General features: G+C 41.5%; 1 protein-coding gene across 1 annotated transcript in view; it reads right to left on the bottom strand.

Moving 5' to 3' along the window:
- The window catches only part of FAM120C (family with sequence similarity 120 member C), a 32,082-nt gene extending 14,161 nt beyond the window's left edge, over positions 1 to 17,921 (bottom strand). Inside the window, exons 1-9 of the mRNA XM_081321813.1 lie at positions 16,605 to 17,921; positions 12,698 to 12,944; positions 11,840 to 11,922; positions 9,209 to 9,337; positions 8,775 to 8,877; positions 7,494 to 7,579; positions 5,017 to 5,333; positions 1,972 to 2,257; positions 1,679 to 1,850 (exon numbers count right to left, since the gene is read on the bottom strand). Coding sequence (XP_081177939.1) covers positions 1,679 to 1,850; positions 1,972 to 2,257; positions 5,017 to 5,333; positions 7,494 to 7,579; positions 8,775 to 8,877; positions 9,209 to 9,337; positions 11,840 to 11,922; positions 12,698 to 12,944; positions 16,605 to 17,207 — 2,026 coding nt within the window. The 5' untranslated portion in view covers positions 17,208 to 17,921. The remainder of the gene's footprint in view (positions 1 to 1,678; positions 1,851 to 1,971; positions 2,258 to 5,016; positions 5,334 to 7,493; positions 7,580 to 8,774; positions 8,878 to 9,208; positions 9,338 to 11,839; positions 11,923 to 12,697; positions 12,945 to 16,604) is intronic.
- Positions 17,922 to 18,871: the final 950 nt, after the last annotated feature.

The raw sequence follows: 18,871 nt of genomic DNA, 5'->3' as shown, positions 1-18,871 counted from the left end.
GCAAAAGGCAGTAAGCGACTGGAAGCCATTTACATAAGGTAACACTAAAATATGGGAGGCTAATTAAAACACACCTTTTGGAGTTGAACAAGGTAATTATAAAATGCTATATGGTGATAAACAGGGAGGGAAAAACATTTTCCTCACTGTATAAATATTATGTATTCCTTTATATAAGCACGTACAACTGATTTATGGGATGTATGTCATATATAACAAACTAATCACAACTGGAGTAAATGGCTCCATAAAGGGGAGAGACATTATGAAACATAAAGACTCCCAGGACATGAATTCCAAAGCTATGTGGTATGATTACAGACCATCACAAAGTATTGCCTACCCAATTATGAACAAGTTGCAGAAAAAAGCTGTTTTGGCACTAGTCCTTACCTGGGAGATGCAAATCAAAAGAAAGTAGATAGAAGCAGACAAAATAAGATGAGATTCATTTTCAGGATTTAATAACTCGGCTAAGAAAGCAAAACATGTACAATAAATGTGAAGATCAACCATGGTACTACCAAAATATACAGCAAGAGGCAGTACTTAGTCCCTGAGCCATTTATGATGAAACAATTGAAGAGAAGGCAGGTTAATACTTGGCCCAGAGTACATGGATGTGCACAAAACAAACAAAAGCTCTTTCTGTTGTGAATTTAAAACAAAGCCCACTTAAGAAGTTTTGTTAACATGTTTCAAGTAGTCTGTGTTCTGGCAAAAAATCCCTCAAAAGGTTTGACTTTAAAATACAATAGGAATTTAAAAAAAGTCACTAGTCCCCTTGTTTTTTGTCCTAGAACCACAGAGGCAATCCACTCTGATTCTATTAAAGTACTCAACATTAAAAATGGCTTTTAAAAATCCCCATAACAAAGAACAGCCAACAGCAAGCATACTTTGTGATTTGCCTGGTCAAAGCACTTCAGGTCTTAGCAAAGAAGCAATAGCAATGGATTTATCTCAACCCAATCCATAAAAACATACAAGACTGTCTCTCTCTCTCTCTCTCTCTCTCTCTCTCTCTCTCTCTCTCTCTCTCTCTCTCTGACAATTGGCTTCAGAACTTCAGAATCTGTTCTGAAAAGTCAACAAACAAAGCAACATTAGCTTTTCCATTTGGCAATCGGAAAGCTCAACAACATAACACTATCTGAAAGGCATATACTCAATTTACACATATGCATATAGGGCAATCTGTCTGAAAAAAAGACAACACATAGGGACGAGGCTACATTACATCCCATGAACTCTATCTTCCCATTTAAACACACAGGAAACGTAGCCCACCCCCAGCCAGGCAGCACTAGGCTTTCAAATGACTCCCAGCTCCCATCTTCTCAGCTGCCTTGAGAAAAGGGAAGCAGGAACAGGATCTGTACCTGGCGTCTTATTAACCAAGCAAATCCCACCAGGAGTGGGTACATCCTTCTGAGCTACCTAACATAGGTTCTGGGAATCTTGTCTCCCATATTTTTAACACCAAGCTCTAGAAACAGTGATCAGATTTACTAATCAAACTAAAGCCAGGTGCAGCTTACTTCATTTGGCTTCATATGTGGGTAAACAAGAATGCAGACCCTATGTCTTACTTAATAAACTGTGGCTAAGGGACATTACTATGATTTAGCACTACATGAGCACTTGGAAAGTACACACATGTACAAAAGTTACCTACTTTCCACGGGAATGCGCTTGCGCACAGCCAGGCGTTCCATGCGCCGTTGTGTCTCAGCCACACTGAAGAGGACACCGTATACATACTGCCGCGAGGCCCGAAAAAGAACAACTGCTGGTGGCAGTTCAGCGTTACATTCATCTTCAATGCACACAGGGATTTTGATCTCCCCCTGGAATGAAATGAGAATCCTGGATCACCGATTCTCAACCACCTGACTGTTCTCAAAACCACCCAAGTCTCCTGCAAGAAACCCAATTAACGGAAGTGCAAAGGCTCACTGCCCACCTCACCTTGGTAAGGACATGGTAGATGAAAGGGTACATAAGCCCCCGTCGATGCCTATGTTCAGCCACTCGAAGTACTTCTGGAGCAACAGGAGGCAAAGGTGGGGTGGTTATGTCCATGTGGTTGCGGGTTGCCATAGAGAGCAATGAAGGGATGTGGGCTTCAGGTCCACTCAAGGTCCGTTCTGAGTTGCCAGTGTTCCCAGGTGATTGTCCCCAGCCTTGATTCATTATCTTTTCACCCGCAGGATCCTCCCAGCCAGACTTGCCAGACACGGTTTCAGAAACGTGACTGGAGAAAGAAAAGGATATACTGTCATCCTTAGAATGGGATTAAAATCCAGGAATCTTGTTTCTTTTCTTTTTTTTTGTAAATTTTTTTATTAATTTTTTTCCCATATACAGTGGGACAAAAAAGTATTTAGTCAGCCACCAATTGTGCAAGTTCTCCCACTTAAAAAGATGAGAGAGGCCTGTAATTTTCATCCATAGGTGTACCTCAACTATGAGAGACAAAATGGGGGGGAAAGAATCCAGATCACATTGTAGGATTTCTAACGAATTTATTTGCAAATTATGGTGGAAAATAAATATTCGGTCAATAACAAAAGTTCATCTCAATACTTTGTTTATATACCCTTTGTTGGCAATGACAGAGGTCAAACGTTTTCTGTCAGTCTTCACCAGGTTTGCACACACTGTTGCTGGTATTTTGGCCCATTCCTCCATGCAGATCTCCTCTAGAGCAGTGATGTTTTGGGGCTGTCGCTGGGCAACACGGACTTTCAACTCCCTCCAAAGGTTTTCTATGGGGTTGAGATCTGGAGACTGGCTAGGCCACTCCAGGACCTTGAAATGCTTCTTACGAAGCCACTCCTTCGTTGCCCGGGCGGTGTGTTTGGGATCATTGTCATGCTGAAAGACCCAGCCACGTTTCATCAATGCCCTTGCTGATGGAAGGAGGTTTTCACTCAAAATCTCACGATACATGGCCCCATTCATTCTTCCCTTTACACGGATCAGTCGTCCTGGTCCCTTTGCTGAAAAACAGCCCCAAAGCATGATGTTTCCACCCCCGTGCTTCACAGTAGGTATGGTGTTCTTTGGATGCAACTCAGCATTCTTTCTCCTCCAAACACGACGAGTTGAGTTTTTACCAAAAAGTTCTACTTTGGTTTCATCTGACCATATGACATTCTCCCAATCCTGTTCTGGATCATCCAAATGCTCTCTAGCAAACTTCAGACGGGCCCGGACATGTACTGGCTTAAGCAGGGGGACACGTCTGGCACTGCAGGATTTGAGTCCCTGGCGGCGTAGTGTGTTACTGATGGTAGCCTTTGTTACTTTGGTCCCAGCTCTCTGCAGGTCATTCACTAGGTCCCCCCGTGTGGTTCTGGGATTTTTGCTCACCGTTCTTGTGAACATTTTGACCCCACGGGGTGAGAACTTGCGTGGAGCCCCAGAACGAGGGAGATTATCAGTGGTCTTGTATGTCTTCCATTTTCTAATAATTGCTCCCACAGTTGATTTCTTCACACCAAGCTGCTTGCCTATTGCAAATTCAGTCTTCCCAGCATGGTGCAGGTCTACAATTTTGTTTCTGGTGTCCTTCGACAGCTCTTTGGTCTTGGCCATAGTGGAGTTTGGAGTGTGACTGTTTGAGGTTGTGGACTGGTGTCTTTTATACTGATAACAAGTTCAACCAGATGCCATTCATACAGGTAACGAGTGGAGGACAGAGGAGCTTCTTAAAGAAGAAGTTACAGGTCTGTGAGAGCCAGAAATCTTGCTTGTTTGTAGGTGACCAAATACTTATTTTACCGAGGAATGTACGAATTAATTCATTAGAAATCCTACAATGTGATTTCCTGGATTCTTTCCCCCCATTTTGTCTCTCATAGTTGAGGTATACCTATGATGAAAATTACAGGCCTCTCTCATCTTTTTAAGTGGGAGAACTTGCACAATTGGTGGCTGACTAAATACTTTTTTGTCCCACTGTAATTTAATAGTGCTCAATCAACAACTTGTATCATTCACCAATACAAATTTAATTCCTAATCCTTTATTCTTTTCTCCAACCATTGATAAAACAAGTCCCAAGTCTGACAGTATTGTTTCTTCTTTTTCTTTCAACCTCATAGTAAGTCTCTCCATTTCTGCACATTCTAATAATTTTTTAATTATTTCTTCTTCTGATGGTAATTCTTCCTTTTTCCAATATTGTGCAAATATGATTCTTGCTGCAGTTATCAAATGTAAAATCAAATATATACTTTGTTTATCAATCTTTTCTGGCATAATACCTAATAAAAAAAAAGATCAGGTTTAAAATCTACATGTTTTCCCAACATTTTTTCTAGCCAAGAATATCTTTTTTTCCGGTACCTCTTTGCTTCAACACATGTCCACCATACATGATAATAAGTACCTGCCTTATGTTTACATTTCCAACATCTATCTGACATATTTTTAAACATTTTTGCCAATCTTTCTGGTGGTAAGTGGCATCTATAAAACATTTTATATAATTTTTCTTTATAAGAAGCTGCCATTATCAGTTTATATTTTCTTTCCCACAAGTTTTGCCATTTTTCTAATTCTACATTATAGTCAAAGTTCTTTGCCCATGTTATCATTGTTTCTTCAACTTGTTCATCTTCCATTTTCAAATTCAATAAAAAATTATAAATTTTCTTAATTAGTTTCTCATCAGAGGTTAATAATGTCTGATCGAACAAGGTCTGCTCTTTATAAAATCCATAGTTTGACATCTTTATCATATCTACCTTGCATTAATAAGTATGTCCACCATGATAGATCTACACCCTGATTTTCCATCACTTGCTTAGATTTTAAATCTAAGGAATCTTGTTTCTTCCAACTGCGTGACGGTACAACTATTCAGAATCCTCTCCTTTCCCAGGACGAGGATATTATAGCATGTCTGAGACCTGGCTAGTTCTCCCCACGTTCCCCTATCAAACTATCACAGACACCCCCAAGGTTCGCTAAGAAGCTCGCAAAACTCCAATAAGCTGCACTCACTTGGAACTGGCTCCATTGTGCTCTTCTCCATCAGAAGAAGAAGAGGGTGAAGATCCAGGCCCAGATGATGGGGAAGGTTTGGAACCCAGGTGATGGTTAGGAAACTTGGTGGGACAGTTATCGTATGATACAGGCCAGTTGTTGAAGTGACCACCCTTCAAGGCAGGATCTTCATGGAAGGGCATTGCGTCCGCCAAGCCATGAGGTGAGAAGAGAAAACTGGAACCAGGACCCGGAAGGAAAGATGAGGAGGCAGCAATGCCACCATGTGGAACAGGTGGCTGGTACTGCATCTTTGGCCCCATTTGGGGTGCAAACTGGAGATGGAAGCAAAGAGAAGGGGGGAGGAAAGGACCGACTGCAATCAAAACTACTTACTCCAGGGGTGTCAAACTCAATTTCATTGAGGGCCGCATCAGCATTGTGGTTGCCCTCAAGGGGCCGGGTGGGTGTGGTCTGGGTGGGCGTGGCCTACTGGGTGGGCGTGGCTAGAGTGTGTATGGCCTACTGGGTGGGCATGGCCAGCTCTACATCGTTGGCTTCAAGGGTGCCTATGGGGGCCTGGGCAGGAATGGGACAGATCTGAGGGTCTCTGGCAGAAGGAGGGTCTCTGGGCCAGGGCCAAGGCAGTGGAGGCCGTTCCCTCACTGTTTCCAGGATGGCTTCGCGGGCCACATGAAACCACTTCGCGGGCCGCATCTGGCCCCCGGGCCTTGTGTTTGACATGTCTGACTTACTCAAACTTAGGGCGGAGTCATAGCCCAGTAGCACAGAAACTAAGCCTCAGCACTCAGAAGGTGTTGGATTAATTCTCTGGCATTTGTAGTTAAAACAGGAACAGAGAGCAGACAAGAGAAAAGACCTGTCTGAAGTCTTGGAGAACCGCTGTGAACCGTAATAGTTACAAGTACTGGACTAGTGGGATCAATGATCTAACTCGATAGGAAAAGGCCTCCGATATACAGATAGTCCTTGAGTTACAGTGGCGATTGGGAGCAGAATTTCCATTGCTAAGTGATGCGATTGTAAAGTGTGAACTCATGTGACTGCATCATTTATCAACAACAATCCAAAACCACTAGACGAGTATGCAAGCAGGGGAGGGGGGGTGGACTTAATTAGAGTATCATGCAAATCTCCCAGGTTTTCCGTTTGCTTGTAGGAAGTTGGCAGGGAAAGTCACTAATTGCAATCACATGACTGCAAGACACTGCCCTCCTCAGAACTACAAGCTGGTTGCCACGTACCCAGATCACAGTCACATGATGATTGGGGGGGGAGGGGGGAACTGGGATGACCAGCAGTTCATAGACTGGCTGTAACCACCATTCACTCAGCGCCATCGTAATTTTGAACGGTCACTGAATGAGTGGTCATTAACTGAGAACTACCTGTGGTTCTGAAATCATCCTGCTCTAGAGATCCTCTTGCATTTTTTTTTACTCCTGAGAACATTTACAAATATCTAAATGTTTAGCTCATACCACAGTTTAGCTCATACCCTCCCCCCCTCAAGGAAAGTCATATGTTTCAAATATCATCTCCATGTGCTTATTATATACCAATGCAACATGCACAACCATGGTATGGTTGGACTGGCACAGGGGACTCTTTGGAAAATGGTAGCAAAAAAAAAGTTTACCTACAGATGCACAATAATTCACTAATTTGCTCACTACATTCAGATAATTCAGTTCTCTGTAGTGGAGTTATATGCTTGTGTCCCGAGGAAAATTGATATAGTAGACCCAACTGCAAGGGGGATGCAATTTTCTGAATGATTCTTCGTATTTGTAGCTTATATAACATAAGCTAGAGGGAACGGTTCAACTTAAAGATACTTCCCGATGCATTAATGCAGGGGTGTCAAACTCAATTTGATTGAGGGCCGCATCAGCATTGCGGTTGCCCTCAGGGGGCCGTGTGGGTGTGGCCTGGGTGGGCGTGGCCTACTGGGTGGGCATGGCTAGAGTACGTGTGGTCTACTGGGTGGGCGTGGCCAGCTCTACATCGTTGGCATCAAGGGTGCCTATGGGGGCCTGGGCAGGAGTGGGACAGATCTGAGGGTCTCTGGCAGAAGGAGGGACTCTGGGCCAGGGCCAAGGCAGTGGGGGCCGTTCCCTCACTGTTTCCAGGATGGCTTCGCGGGCCGCATGAAACCACTTTGCGGGCCGGATCCGGCCCCCGGGCCTTGTGTTTGACATGTCTGCATTAATGTCTTCTATGCAGTGGGCCATATAAACAAAAAGAACATTCAGAAATATGATTTTCCCACATACCTGCTGTCTGAAGAACGTAGGCCAAGTCCCAGTATCTCAACTGGTGTAACATACATCACATCTCCCTGTTGTAGCTTGGGCCTTCAAGGATCAACAGGGCTTTCTCTAACCCAATGAACATTAACATTCTAGATGGATGCAGTAATGGGAATCTCACACTAAATTTACTATCTGCCTAAAGCAATTCTGAGCACTTACCATAGCCTTCCCAGAAGGAAGTGATACCATTGGATTGCGATTCAGAGGTGTTGCCCCTCCAAAGTGGTTAGGCCCAAATGCTGGGACTGAAATAAAGAATAGGATCCTTGTTATATTAAAAAAAAACAGTAACCCAACATTACTATTAGGATACCCTGAGTGGAGACTTCTGCCAGTAGAGAAGTCAATTAAATTGGGGAGTAGATAAAAAACACTTCAGACATAATTTATGCATGGGAATCATATCTTCATTGTCTGAAGCATAACCAGTCTTGTATTTTCTGTTTTTTTAGCGATGGTACCAATGGACAACTCTTCATACGTAGACAACTCTATCCCCCAAAAGCCTGAGCAGTGCATCAGATTCTTGGTATAGATTAGAGGATATCCTGAAGTCATATAGAATAACAGCGGGACACAGCAAGTCTACTGGTTGTCCCACATGAAACTGAAGTTAGAGTGAAGGGTGCTTTGTCCCCCCATTACCATTTATCTCTGAAAAAAATCCTTGAGGAGCTTGGAAGTGCAGGATCCCGTAGAACATTATTTGGGAACTCTTTTAGGAGAGTGGTTCTCACACACTTGACCACGTTTCCTAGTAAAGGATGGTGACAGAAATAGGACAGAAAGAAGCCAGATTCAATGGCAACAATATGGACTAAAAAGGCAACTCCCAGCCACTGAATCCAACAATAGATGTCTAAGGGAGCATAAACTGGTGGTTAACCAACAAACCCCTTGTTGATTTTTAATAGATGACCGAATTCTTTAAGATACTGGGGTCATTATAAAGAATACTGGATCAAGGGGCATTTGGGCCAATTATGTCTTAATTGCTTAAATATATTCTCTGTACAATCTTTCTGCACTGTAAAATTAAACACATAATAATGGACAGTAAGGATGACTATTAAGAAGAGTGTACTATGATCTCTGAATGCAGGATCCAGGAGAGGCCCAGTAAGATTACCAGCATCTGGCTTGGAAAGGTGCTTTTGTGCCTTCAAGTAAACCATGATACAAAGAACAAACCAGAACTTCCAACTTGTTATGGCATTATTTTGAAGAAAGCATCCCAAACCTCTTCCAGCCATGTAGTTATTAAAAGGCACAAAAGCATTCTTTGGGCCAAGAGAAGGTAATTTCAGAGTTAAATCCAGACCTGACCTCTCCCAGCAGAGGATGCTGTAAGGTATCAGGCAGGGCCTCACCTTCTTGGCCAGCGGGAGAAAACACGCTTGAGAGAGAGGTGAAGTTGACCAGCATCGCCTGGATACTCACGAACATACGGGGATTGGCCGGCTGGTGTAGGAGGTGCTTTCATGGCCACTGAATAATAGTCTACTGCTTTCTTGAACCGTTCTATTTTATCTTCAGTCCTGGACTGGGGAGGAATGAGAAAGAAACGATGGAAATGACAGGGGAAAAAAGAGTGCAGCAACAACAGCCTAGGATTCAGCGTGGAAATCTTACTATAGTTAGCTATATACTCTACACTACCGCCTCTATTAATGTAATCCCAAAGAAAGATTTATATTAATCATAGAGCGGAAGGAAAGTGCCTCAGGAAACTAGAAACTCATTAGCTTCTATAAAAAAAAAACACTGAAGTTGTCAGGTTGGCTTCTATTTTCTCTTTTTCTCTTTGTAACTTATGCTATATAAATATCAAGCCTGATACTAGTCTAAACTTATCTCCACGATTCCCATCTCACCTGGGAGTGTTTGAAGACATCTCTCCCTATTACATCCAGGCCAGTGGGATTCTTGATGGCACTGACATATTCGGATACAGCCTTGATGACCACATCACAGGGTGGGAGGACCAACTGGTGGGCACGCACCTAGAACCAACGAGAAGCGCACACCTAGACAAAGGTTTCAGTGAAGATAAAAGGCAGCAGAGTAACAACTCTACGGTCTAAAGAGCTGAACTACTACAATTACCAATAGTATATTTAGTTTGAAGAACAGAATAGGAAAATTCCCCCGTCTCATCAGCCAATGATCAGGAAATATTGGTATCACAGACTAACTCTCTCTATGGATTCCTTATCTCTGACATACAATGGAACCTCAGCTCAACTCCTCAATGGAGTCAGGATTTCACTTCAGGGTATCGAGGCATTTATACAGCATCACAGTCTGGTTTGGAAGCATCACTGCTTCAGACAGGAAGGTGGTGCAGAGAGTGGCGATGATGGATGAAAAGATTATTGGTAGTTCCCTCCCTTCCGTCCAGGACCTAGCACATAAGCGTTGCTTGAGCAGGGTCCGCAAGATTGTCTGGGACACTACACATCCTCTTCATGACCTTGTTTTCCTTGTTAGCTTCTGGGAAGAGGCTTCGTGGTATACAAAGTAGAATATCCAGATTCAGTCACAGTTTTGTTCCATACAGTATTAACCTTGTGAAATCTAAAGTTTCCTCCTTCCGTTATGTATTCAAGATGGACAGTGATTAATATTTATATGTTACTTATATGTGAGGGTGTAGGTCTATACATATGTTGTATATAGTATGTTTAAATGTGTTGGGTATGTGTACACTTTGAGAGCAAGCAACTAAATTTCATTTTTAATGTGTGCTATTGTGCCCACAGTAAAAAATGACAATAAAGGTTATCTATCTATCTATCTATCTATCTATCTATCTATCTATCTATCTATCTATCTATCTATCTATCTGTAAACATGTAATATTCCAGAAGAGTACTCTCTCAATGAGATACAGTACTCTTGCTTATTAATGAAGTGTTAAAATGTTGATTTAGAAACTGTAAAAACATCATAAAATGACTTCTCCCAATGCCCACCTAACATTTTTAGGGTTGCAGAACAGGTCTTCTCAGTGACAGATTCCTCTTTTCAAACCAAAAGCTGTCAGGAAGCCTTCCCTTTCTAACCAAAATAATCTGGCTAATGCCTTTCTGTCAAATCCAACTTTTGGCCAAATGTCAGTCATGTATTTGATTTTACTGCTGTAATTATTTAAATTGCTTTAAATCCTCTGTACATTTATACTGTAACATTACAATTAAATCTTCACAATAGACGATATTTTTAAATGAGGAAAGATACTATAGTTAACAGTCACACGGTGGTATATTGGGCTGCTTGCAGCATCAGACATGAATTGGCTTAGCTGTTTTTTAAATTCATTCTCAGTGACCAATATAGGTAGTCTTTAACTTACAACCATTCAGTGACCTTTTGAAATTACACTGAGGAAGAAAAATGGCTTACAACCGGTCCTTGCAGTTATGACTGTCAAAACATCCCCTCAGTCATGTGATCAAAATTCGGGCACTTTACAACCAGCATGTATTTACCATGGTTGCAGCATTCTGGGATCAAGTGATTGCCATTTGCAGCCTTCCCAGCTAGCTTCTGACAAGCAAAATAAATGGAAGCTGAATTTCTTAACAACCATGTCATTCACTGTAGTGATTTAACAACCCTGGTAAAAAAGATCATAAATCATGTGCAACTCACAACAACCACTTTGTTTAAGCAATGGAAATTCTGGTTCCAATTGTGGCTGTAAGTCGAGGACTACCTGTGTAAACTGGAGGAGGTCAGACACACCGAACAATTCAGCCACTCAATCTTTTGCAACTGCCCCTGTAATATTAACTATAGCTCTACTTGTCTCCAACACATGGTCACATTAGAGAGCATCAGGCAGAGAAGACAGCAATAATCCATGCCAGAAATGTGACCTGTTTATTCCTGCTCTGTCTGTGGTTACGCCTATCTCCCAGCCAAAGCTGTAGAGCTACACAAAACTATCACACAGAGAAAAAGCAACACAGATCTTGTTTTTCCAGTCCTGCTAGAGAAACACTATGAAATAATATGCCCAACTGATTCTATTTCTTAAATCTACCCCAACCCTCTATTTTTTTCCTCTATTTCTTCCTGAAATTCTTTTTTTTTTAAAGTATTAGATGAATCTTTCCATTTCTTTTAAGAACTGACAATTGTGACACTTCATTTACACATTTCACATAGGTTAAAAAAATATATCTAGTTCCATTATCATCTCTTGTTGTATTTAAGAATGTTCCTTTCATTTCACAGATACATTATTATTTTTTTTGGGGGGGGGAAACATAGCTTTCTTCAGGTAAACACAATATAAAAGCGCAATTGTTTCTTAGAACTGGCTGCTAAATTTAGGGGTGTTTTCCCTCACTCCTCCCATTAGGATGCTATTTCTGAAAGCCAGAGACAGCTTAGAAAACAGACCACTCTCGAGTAGTTCTTTGGGCAACAACTCTGCAGTTCTTTCAATTCCTGCCTTGCTGTCCTTTGGACAGGAGAAGGAGGGGGGTATGTGTCACCTTAAGTGAAGCGAGCGGGTGGTCTGGTCCAAGGAGACTCCAGTGGAAGGCAGCCAGGTCCTCATCTGGAAGAATGTGGTTCCCTGAGACGGGGAAAGGTACAGTAATAGACAGTCAGCAACAAGAATGCAATTCAAGCCCTCCTTTTCCCCAAAATGGAAATCAGCAGAAAGCGTTACAGAATTTAAAGTTAAGAATTAGCAAATTAAGCTTCGCAAGAGGAGAAAAATCTTGAACAGTATACCGAGAATCCCAAGTCTGAAACTCTGCAAACAGAAAATCTGTACTTCAATACTGAACTTCAGAGTACAGCAAAGTGACTGAATTGTGTTGTTTTGGTTAAAGCTGAAGCTCTTATTTGATTCAGGCTGGTTAGTTAGTCTCCATAAAAAATGTGGCCCAGTTTGAAACGTTTCAGATCATATTCTGCTTTCTAGAGAGCAGCATTTTCTTCTAATCTCTAGACATATGTAACCCTCCCAACCTGTTTCTGATAATTAATGATTCTAAACATTTTAAATAACAGCAAGAATTTAATATATACCACGCTATATAAAGATTATGAAGAACAGAGATGCACCTACTCCAGTAAAAAGACTGGAGTTAAGATCAGGGATTTTGCAAAAGGGACATCCTTGCCCTTGAGAATATTACAAGCCAGCAGCAACCTATTTTTTTCATCTGGCAACGTGGAAAAAAAAAGTTATGCTCTTTCGCATACATTAAGAAAGAAAGAAAAATAAAAAAGCAATGCACACTGAAAAACTGCATTTTTCTAGTCACTGTAGCTTTTATAAACCATGGTTACAGCAAACTATGATCTAACATGATATGCAAGGCTAACCAGTTTCAATTTACCCAGCAAGGCAGCAAATATAGGAAAACTGTTCAGCTTGAGACCCAGCTGCTTGGCCACCTCTTGTATAAGGAACTGGTTAGTGGTGAGGTTTTTGCCATTCCAGCTCAGCTTCAGGGCATGGGAACTATAGTAGGAAGGTATGTTGCAGAGAGCATATTCCGAGTCGTGGGCAATTAGTCCATGAAAGCCATTCTCCCGAAAGAAAGACACTACTTCCTGATGATGATCCTCCAGGGTCTGGAACACCTGAAAGGAATAAAAGGACAAGGATGAGTACAAAGACATTACAAGCATGTAATAAAGTACTTGCTTTGAGATAATTCATTAATTGATTTTATCTTTTTTTCCTGCTTCTCACTCTTCAGAAGCTGGAAGCTGTGGAACATGGCATGGGAACACCCCAAAGGCCTTAACAGCAAAATACCTGGGGGTCATGGAAATATTTCATTTGTGTTCAATTCTTTATGATCAGATTTTTTTATTTTTATTTTTTAAAAAAAGCTGAACAAATTCATGGAGGAAGGTTTTCCAAATTTATGAGTCGTAGTTAAGCAGGTACATGTAGTATTTAGAAACATATGGCCTATTGATTGAGGCAAATTAGTCTTGTGCTTTCATCTGAGCCCAGTAAACTTGAGGAAATCTGCACTCTTCTTGTTGATATGCTGTCCTGGATGCTGAATAACTATTGCTATTTTGTGTGTTTAGAACTTTTTGTTTGTGGCAGGCTATTTGTATGATGGATGTTTGGTGTGGGTGGGTTTAAAATTAATGTAACCATCAGAAATAAGCAATTGATACATTGATATATGTTATTTTTATGCTACCACCTTTTCAAATTCCTTAGCTATCAAAAGAAAGCACAACTTTTGTTGTTAGGTCTGTCACAGTCAAATTATAGTCGTAACTGAAAAAAGGTAGAATATCAGAATTTCATCAAAATCCCAAGAATGAAACTATGGAAGAGCAAAAAGACTGTGGATCTTAAAAGTCTTTATGGCCATAATAATGCTAAATATTACAGAATAAGTCTGCTCTTCAGCTCAAAGAACACAAGCTTTTTCTTTGAAGAACTTAAGATTTAGAAGAACCTGAGGGGACATTTTTCTTCCAAAGATTTTCAGTAATACAACATCTCAGTGACTAGTCCAACAGGTGTCGAAATTTCATAGTGCATACTTCATTTTCTAATGCTTTGTATTCACACACATTGTTTTCAGCTCCTTTAAAAGTACAACTTTTTCCATTGTCTAAGTCTAAGTTGTACTTAGCAATGATTCCCTTAACAACTGTGGTAAGAAAGGTCGTAAAATAGAGCAAAATTCACTTAACAACCATCTTGCTTAGTAACAGGAATTTTGACCTCTATTGTAGTTGTAAGTTGAGGAATATCTGTACTAAATCTATATCATATGGTTAATACAAACCAAGAAAACAATGTGTACATGTAGAACTGGTTCTCTAGAAAAAAAGAAACATGAATCCTTAACCTGTAAAATTCACCATAACAAACATTAATAGAATCTAAAAGAAATCAATTCATTCCCTTCACCAATAAACTAGAAATATATTCGAGTTGAACTGTGCTTAGATTGTAAGCCGCCCTGAGTCTTCGGAGAAGGGCAGGATATAAATGGGATTAAAATAAAAATAAAATATTTATTTCCTCCTGATTTAAGTGGAAAAATTCAAGTACACATTTCAGTAAAAAGTGGTTCAGTTAATTAGATTATACCCAATATATTTAAAAATGCTTTTCTAAAGATGCTCAAAGTGGCACTGTAAACACATACATAAAAACAACTGATCATATCATAAGTAACTCATATCTAAATTCTTTATATTTCAGGTCAGCTGTTTCTAACGCTCCTTCAACCTCAGCTAATTTTCAGGCCTTTGCTTGCAAATTCACACTTGGCCTCAAGTAGGTTATAGATAACTATATGACAAAAACTAATTAGGATTACATATTCACAGAGAGTATAAGTCAATAATATCTGTCGCACATAAATGATAGGATTTACAGTGTGTCTAGATTTAATTTGTGAAGTCAGTGAAACTCCAAATCCCCCTAGGCATGTGATTCTGCAGCACTGGTATTCTTCAAATGTGAAAAAACTTGCTGATCAGCCCTTAGAAAGGCCTGATAATATATAAGAGCACATAAGATCTACATGTTGGGTATACAATGACTTTAGGCTTGCCTTTACTTGTTTTGCATCTAAATTTAAGGTGTGTGTGTACATATGCTAGAGAAAGAAAAAAAAATCTGGTATTTTCAAGATTTAACAAACATCTTGTCTTCTATGATACACCTGTTCTCCAACTAGGATATACTTTGTCATCTTCTAACATCATTGAGTTGTTGAAAAGCAGAAGCAGGAGCTTCATCTGCTTATAATCATCAACTGAGTTGTGGCTGAGGGGCAAGGATTAGCCGGCTTCCTCTCATTGTGCACTACGTTCCATCCGCTTCCCTAGGGTAGCTCAAACTTATCTTTCCCTGTACTTGATGTTGCCCTTCTATTCTATTTCCTCTTTTTTTTCTCTACAGCACACCTTGAATAAGAGCATCTCAGCTCTCCCTTCAATCAAGTCTCTTCTTCTTATGCAACTTTGTAGGGAAAAGAGTATTCCAGAACATGTGACTCTTCCCAATTTACTAAAGATGAGATTTACGATGCAAAGTCTTGTCATTATTTTTGCCCAAAAAGGGACATATATATCATTACACAGAAGATTCTTATGCTAAGGTCTGCCCTGCACATGAATGTAAAATGAATACCAACCATTGCAGCTTCAAAAACATTAACATTCATTCTGAAGGAAGGAATAATCTTATACCTTAAAAATTAAGGGGCAGTTTTGTTAATTAGCATGTCATGGAGAAAAGGCACATTATGGCAAGCTTATAATCTAAACATGTGATTCAGAAAGTAATGGTATAAATTTGATAAACAGCTGCTCACGAGTGGCTTGAAATATGGAAGAATTACTTTCTTGCTGATAAATCATGTTTTATTTTTTAGCAAAAGCATATTATTTCAGAATGACAAAAAACTGAAATGGTAAAAAAGAATGTGTTGTGTGTGTCTAAGTAGCATAAACATAAGCTATATAGATTCCTTTAGAAAGCTAAACTCTGAACTTGAAAGTGGGTGGACCACATTCTGAGATGCAACGTTTACTTCTTATATGCACATTGATTGAGATGCTATTTTTCTCCTAACAGAACAACTGGAAAATAGCCTGAAGGACAATTGAATAGCAGACCTCAGAGATTTCAGCAACATAAATGATAAGGAATGGAGATGTGTTTATATTTGCTGCTGTGAACAGATTGCATATAGACAAAAACTTTGTATCGATAAAGATAGTGGAAATATGGAACTCATTTATACAAAACTACAGTAAATTAAAAAAGCACCAGAAATATGTGTGTATATGGATATTTAATTATATAGAGAATTGTATTTGTTTATTGCAACATACTTTTTCTGTTCTATTTTTTTTAAAAAAATTAAAGTACTTGATATGTACTTTTACTAAATATGTCTTTCTTTTTGTGTCTGTTTTTATTCTTTTTTCTGTTACTATTTTACACACAATAAAATTTTTATTTAAAAATCATTTTATTTAAGGGAGGAAATTAAAATTAGTAGGAATACTTCAGAAATGCCAGTCAGGGAAAGCAACAAAAGACACAGAAATCTGAAACTGAATGAAGCTTGGAAATATTGTGGCTGCAAAGAAACCCTACTTCATTCTAAACATAGATAAAATTACATCTAAGTGGAGAAACACATTAACACAGAGATGCAAGATCCAAAACAGATGGTCGTGACAGGAGAAACAGAATTCTATACGGATACAATAAAAGTATTCAAGATTACCACAGACCCTTACCTTAACCCGGAATCGAATCATGGCCAGACGTACACAATGCCCCAAGCAGGCAGGAGGAAGAAACCAGGCTCGCGGTGGCGGGGTACCTTTGTTGCCCACATGCCCTGCAATGAGCTGAGCTGTCTGTCTCTCAGCCTGGGCCTTCCTGGCCCACTCAGGCAGCCTCTCCTTTCCAAGCCCTCCATTGAAGATGACAGCTAACTCCAGCCCACCTTGGTACAGGCAAGCCTGCGAAAGGGCAGCCAGGTAACCCACCATTGCATTCCACTGGCCTCCGCACACCCAGTCTGTCTGGTAGCCACCGTACAGACGCTGCAAAGCAGAATCAGCATCCACCAGAAGCCGAGCTGGGCACGGCGCTGGCGGTGCCAACCCCCCTGCATGCTGCGAGTGTGGGTAAGGGCTAGCACCAACCATGGGTGCCAGCCCCGGTGCAGCCCCGGCAGGATGGGGGTAGCCAGCTGGTGGGTGGAAGGTGGCACAGTAGGCAGGGCCCCCGCCTCCCCGGCCCCCTACAGCCCGTGCCAGTTTCAGTAGGTCCACGGGCACCACTGCCCCTGGGCAACGCTTTTCCACGAACTCTTGGAAGCCTTGCACTCCCATGGCTGTGCACGACTGCGGGGATGCGGCCCACTTCCACTGGGGCAAACAGGGAAGGCTGAGGAGGGGCTGGCACCCCGAAACCAGGACCTGGCACAGTCCAAGCTGTTCCAGCTCCTGGGGCTTCGAGTCTTACAGTTCCCAGGTCTGAGGAATGGATGCAACCGCCATATTGTAGCTTTCTTCTCCTCCTCCTCTTGCCTCCTCCTTTTCCTCAGTTTAGACGGTAGCTTATCGGGAGTTGTAGTTTTTTTTTTTTAATCTGCTGCCTATTAGTCAGCACAGAGTGGGACTACAAGTCCCGAAAGAACGCAAGAACCGCCATGTTGTAAAGTTTTCTTCGCGGTTTCCTGGCGTCGCGTAGATTTAGGGGGTTTGTAGTTCCATTAAAGAAAAGCATTTCCCCCCCCCGCCGTAAAATCTACGTTAAGAGGCGGAAAAAGTAAATTAAAACTACAACTCCCGAGGACTTCAGACGTCCGCCATCTTTTTTTTAAAGAACCCGTCTTCCGTGACGTTATGCGGCCACATGCTATGTGCGAAAGTCAAAACAATTATTCCAAACATGGCTCTGAAAATACTACAACTTCCAGCAATCTCCGCGCATTAACGTAAATCCGTCCTACATTTTTGCTTCGACTCTGCCACGTAGGTGCCCTCTACCGTCCCTCGGGTGCATGACCTAGTAGTTCTACACGCGGGATGAGACCGCCACCTAAGAAGGGGGAAAGAACGGCAAGCTCTTCGTTCGAGCTGCGTCTCGGCCTTATTAGCATGGCGCTTGGCATGCTGGGGGATGTAGTCTGTCACCCCCTTTTCCAGGGTTTCAGACGTGTTCCACCTCGCCGGTCCCCAGAACGTCGTCCCGGGCGCCATGTTGAAAGGAAGAGTGACATTATTTTCAGCCCTCCTCTTTTCGCGTCCTTTTTCTTAAAAATTCGCGGGGCCTACCCATCCTCCCATGCAGTCTGACTTACTCGGACGTAACACACACACACACGCACCCCGAAGGCGGCGGAGCTGCCTGTTTTTCGTCAGCCTCGCGCGGTCCGCCACGTTCAGCTGGCGCCCCCTGGTAGCGCAGAGCGGATCAAAACCGCCGATACCAGCAGAGCCCCCGAGCCAGCAGTTCCAGCTCTGCTCCGACCTCGAAACCCTTCGTCGTGGAAGGCCATTTGATCCTGCGGCACAACCAGTCCACGTCCGCACTCTCGGGATGCAGGCTCTCCCCCGCCCCCGGCTCCTCCATACCAAACCTTGGGAATAAATCTTATTTAAAATGTTCCAGCCAAAGGAAACCGGGGACGGCGCTGGCATTTTCAAATACAGCAGCAGGATGTGCTCTAGCTTATTTAGCTTAGCTAAATAAATTTAAATTTAAATAAATTTTAAATTTAAATAAATTTAGCTTAGCTAAATGAGAAGAAGTGTTTCAACGCTTTAAAGCTCCTTCACTATATTTTCATAATTATACTAACCTTTTCATTATGAACGCTGCCCAGAGTCCAGAGCTTTGCCAGTAGGAGAGAGAATTATTAACCCACCAACCACCCAAAACTATCGAGGACAGGGCAGAATTGCCAGGACCCACCAGTTATTATAGATTGTTCTCATTAGTACACCTCACAGCTTCTGACTTCAATTTTATTGTAAATGTGCCTGCTTCG

Source organism: Vipera berus (assembly GCF_964194415.1).
Source record: "Vipera berus genome assembly, chromosome: 2".
NCBI classification, from domain to species: Eukaryota; Metazoa; Chordata; class Lepidosauria; order Squamata; family Viperidae; genus Vipera; species Vipera berus.
This window is presented reverse-complemented; position numbering and strand designations above follow the sequence as displayed.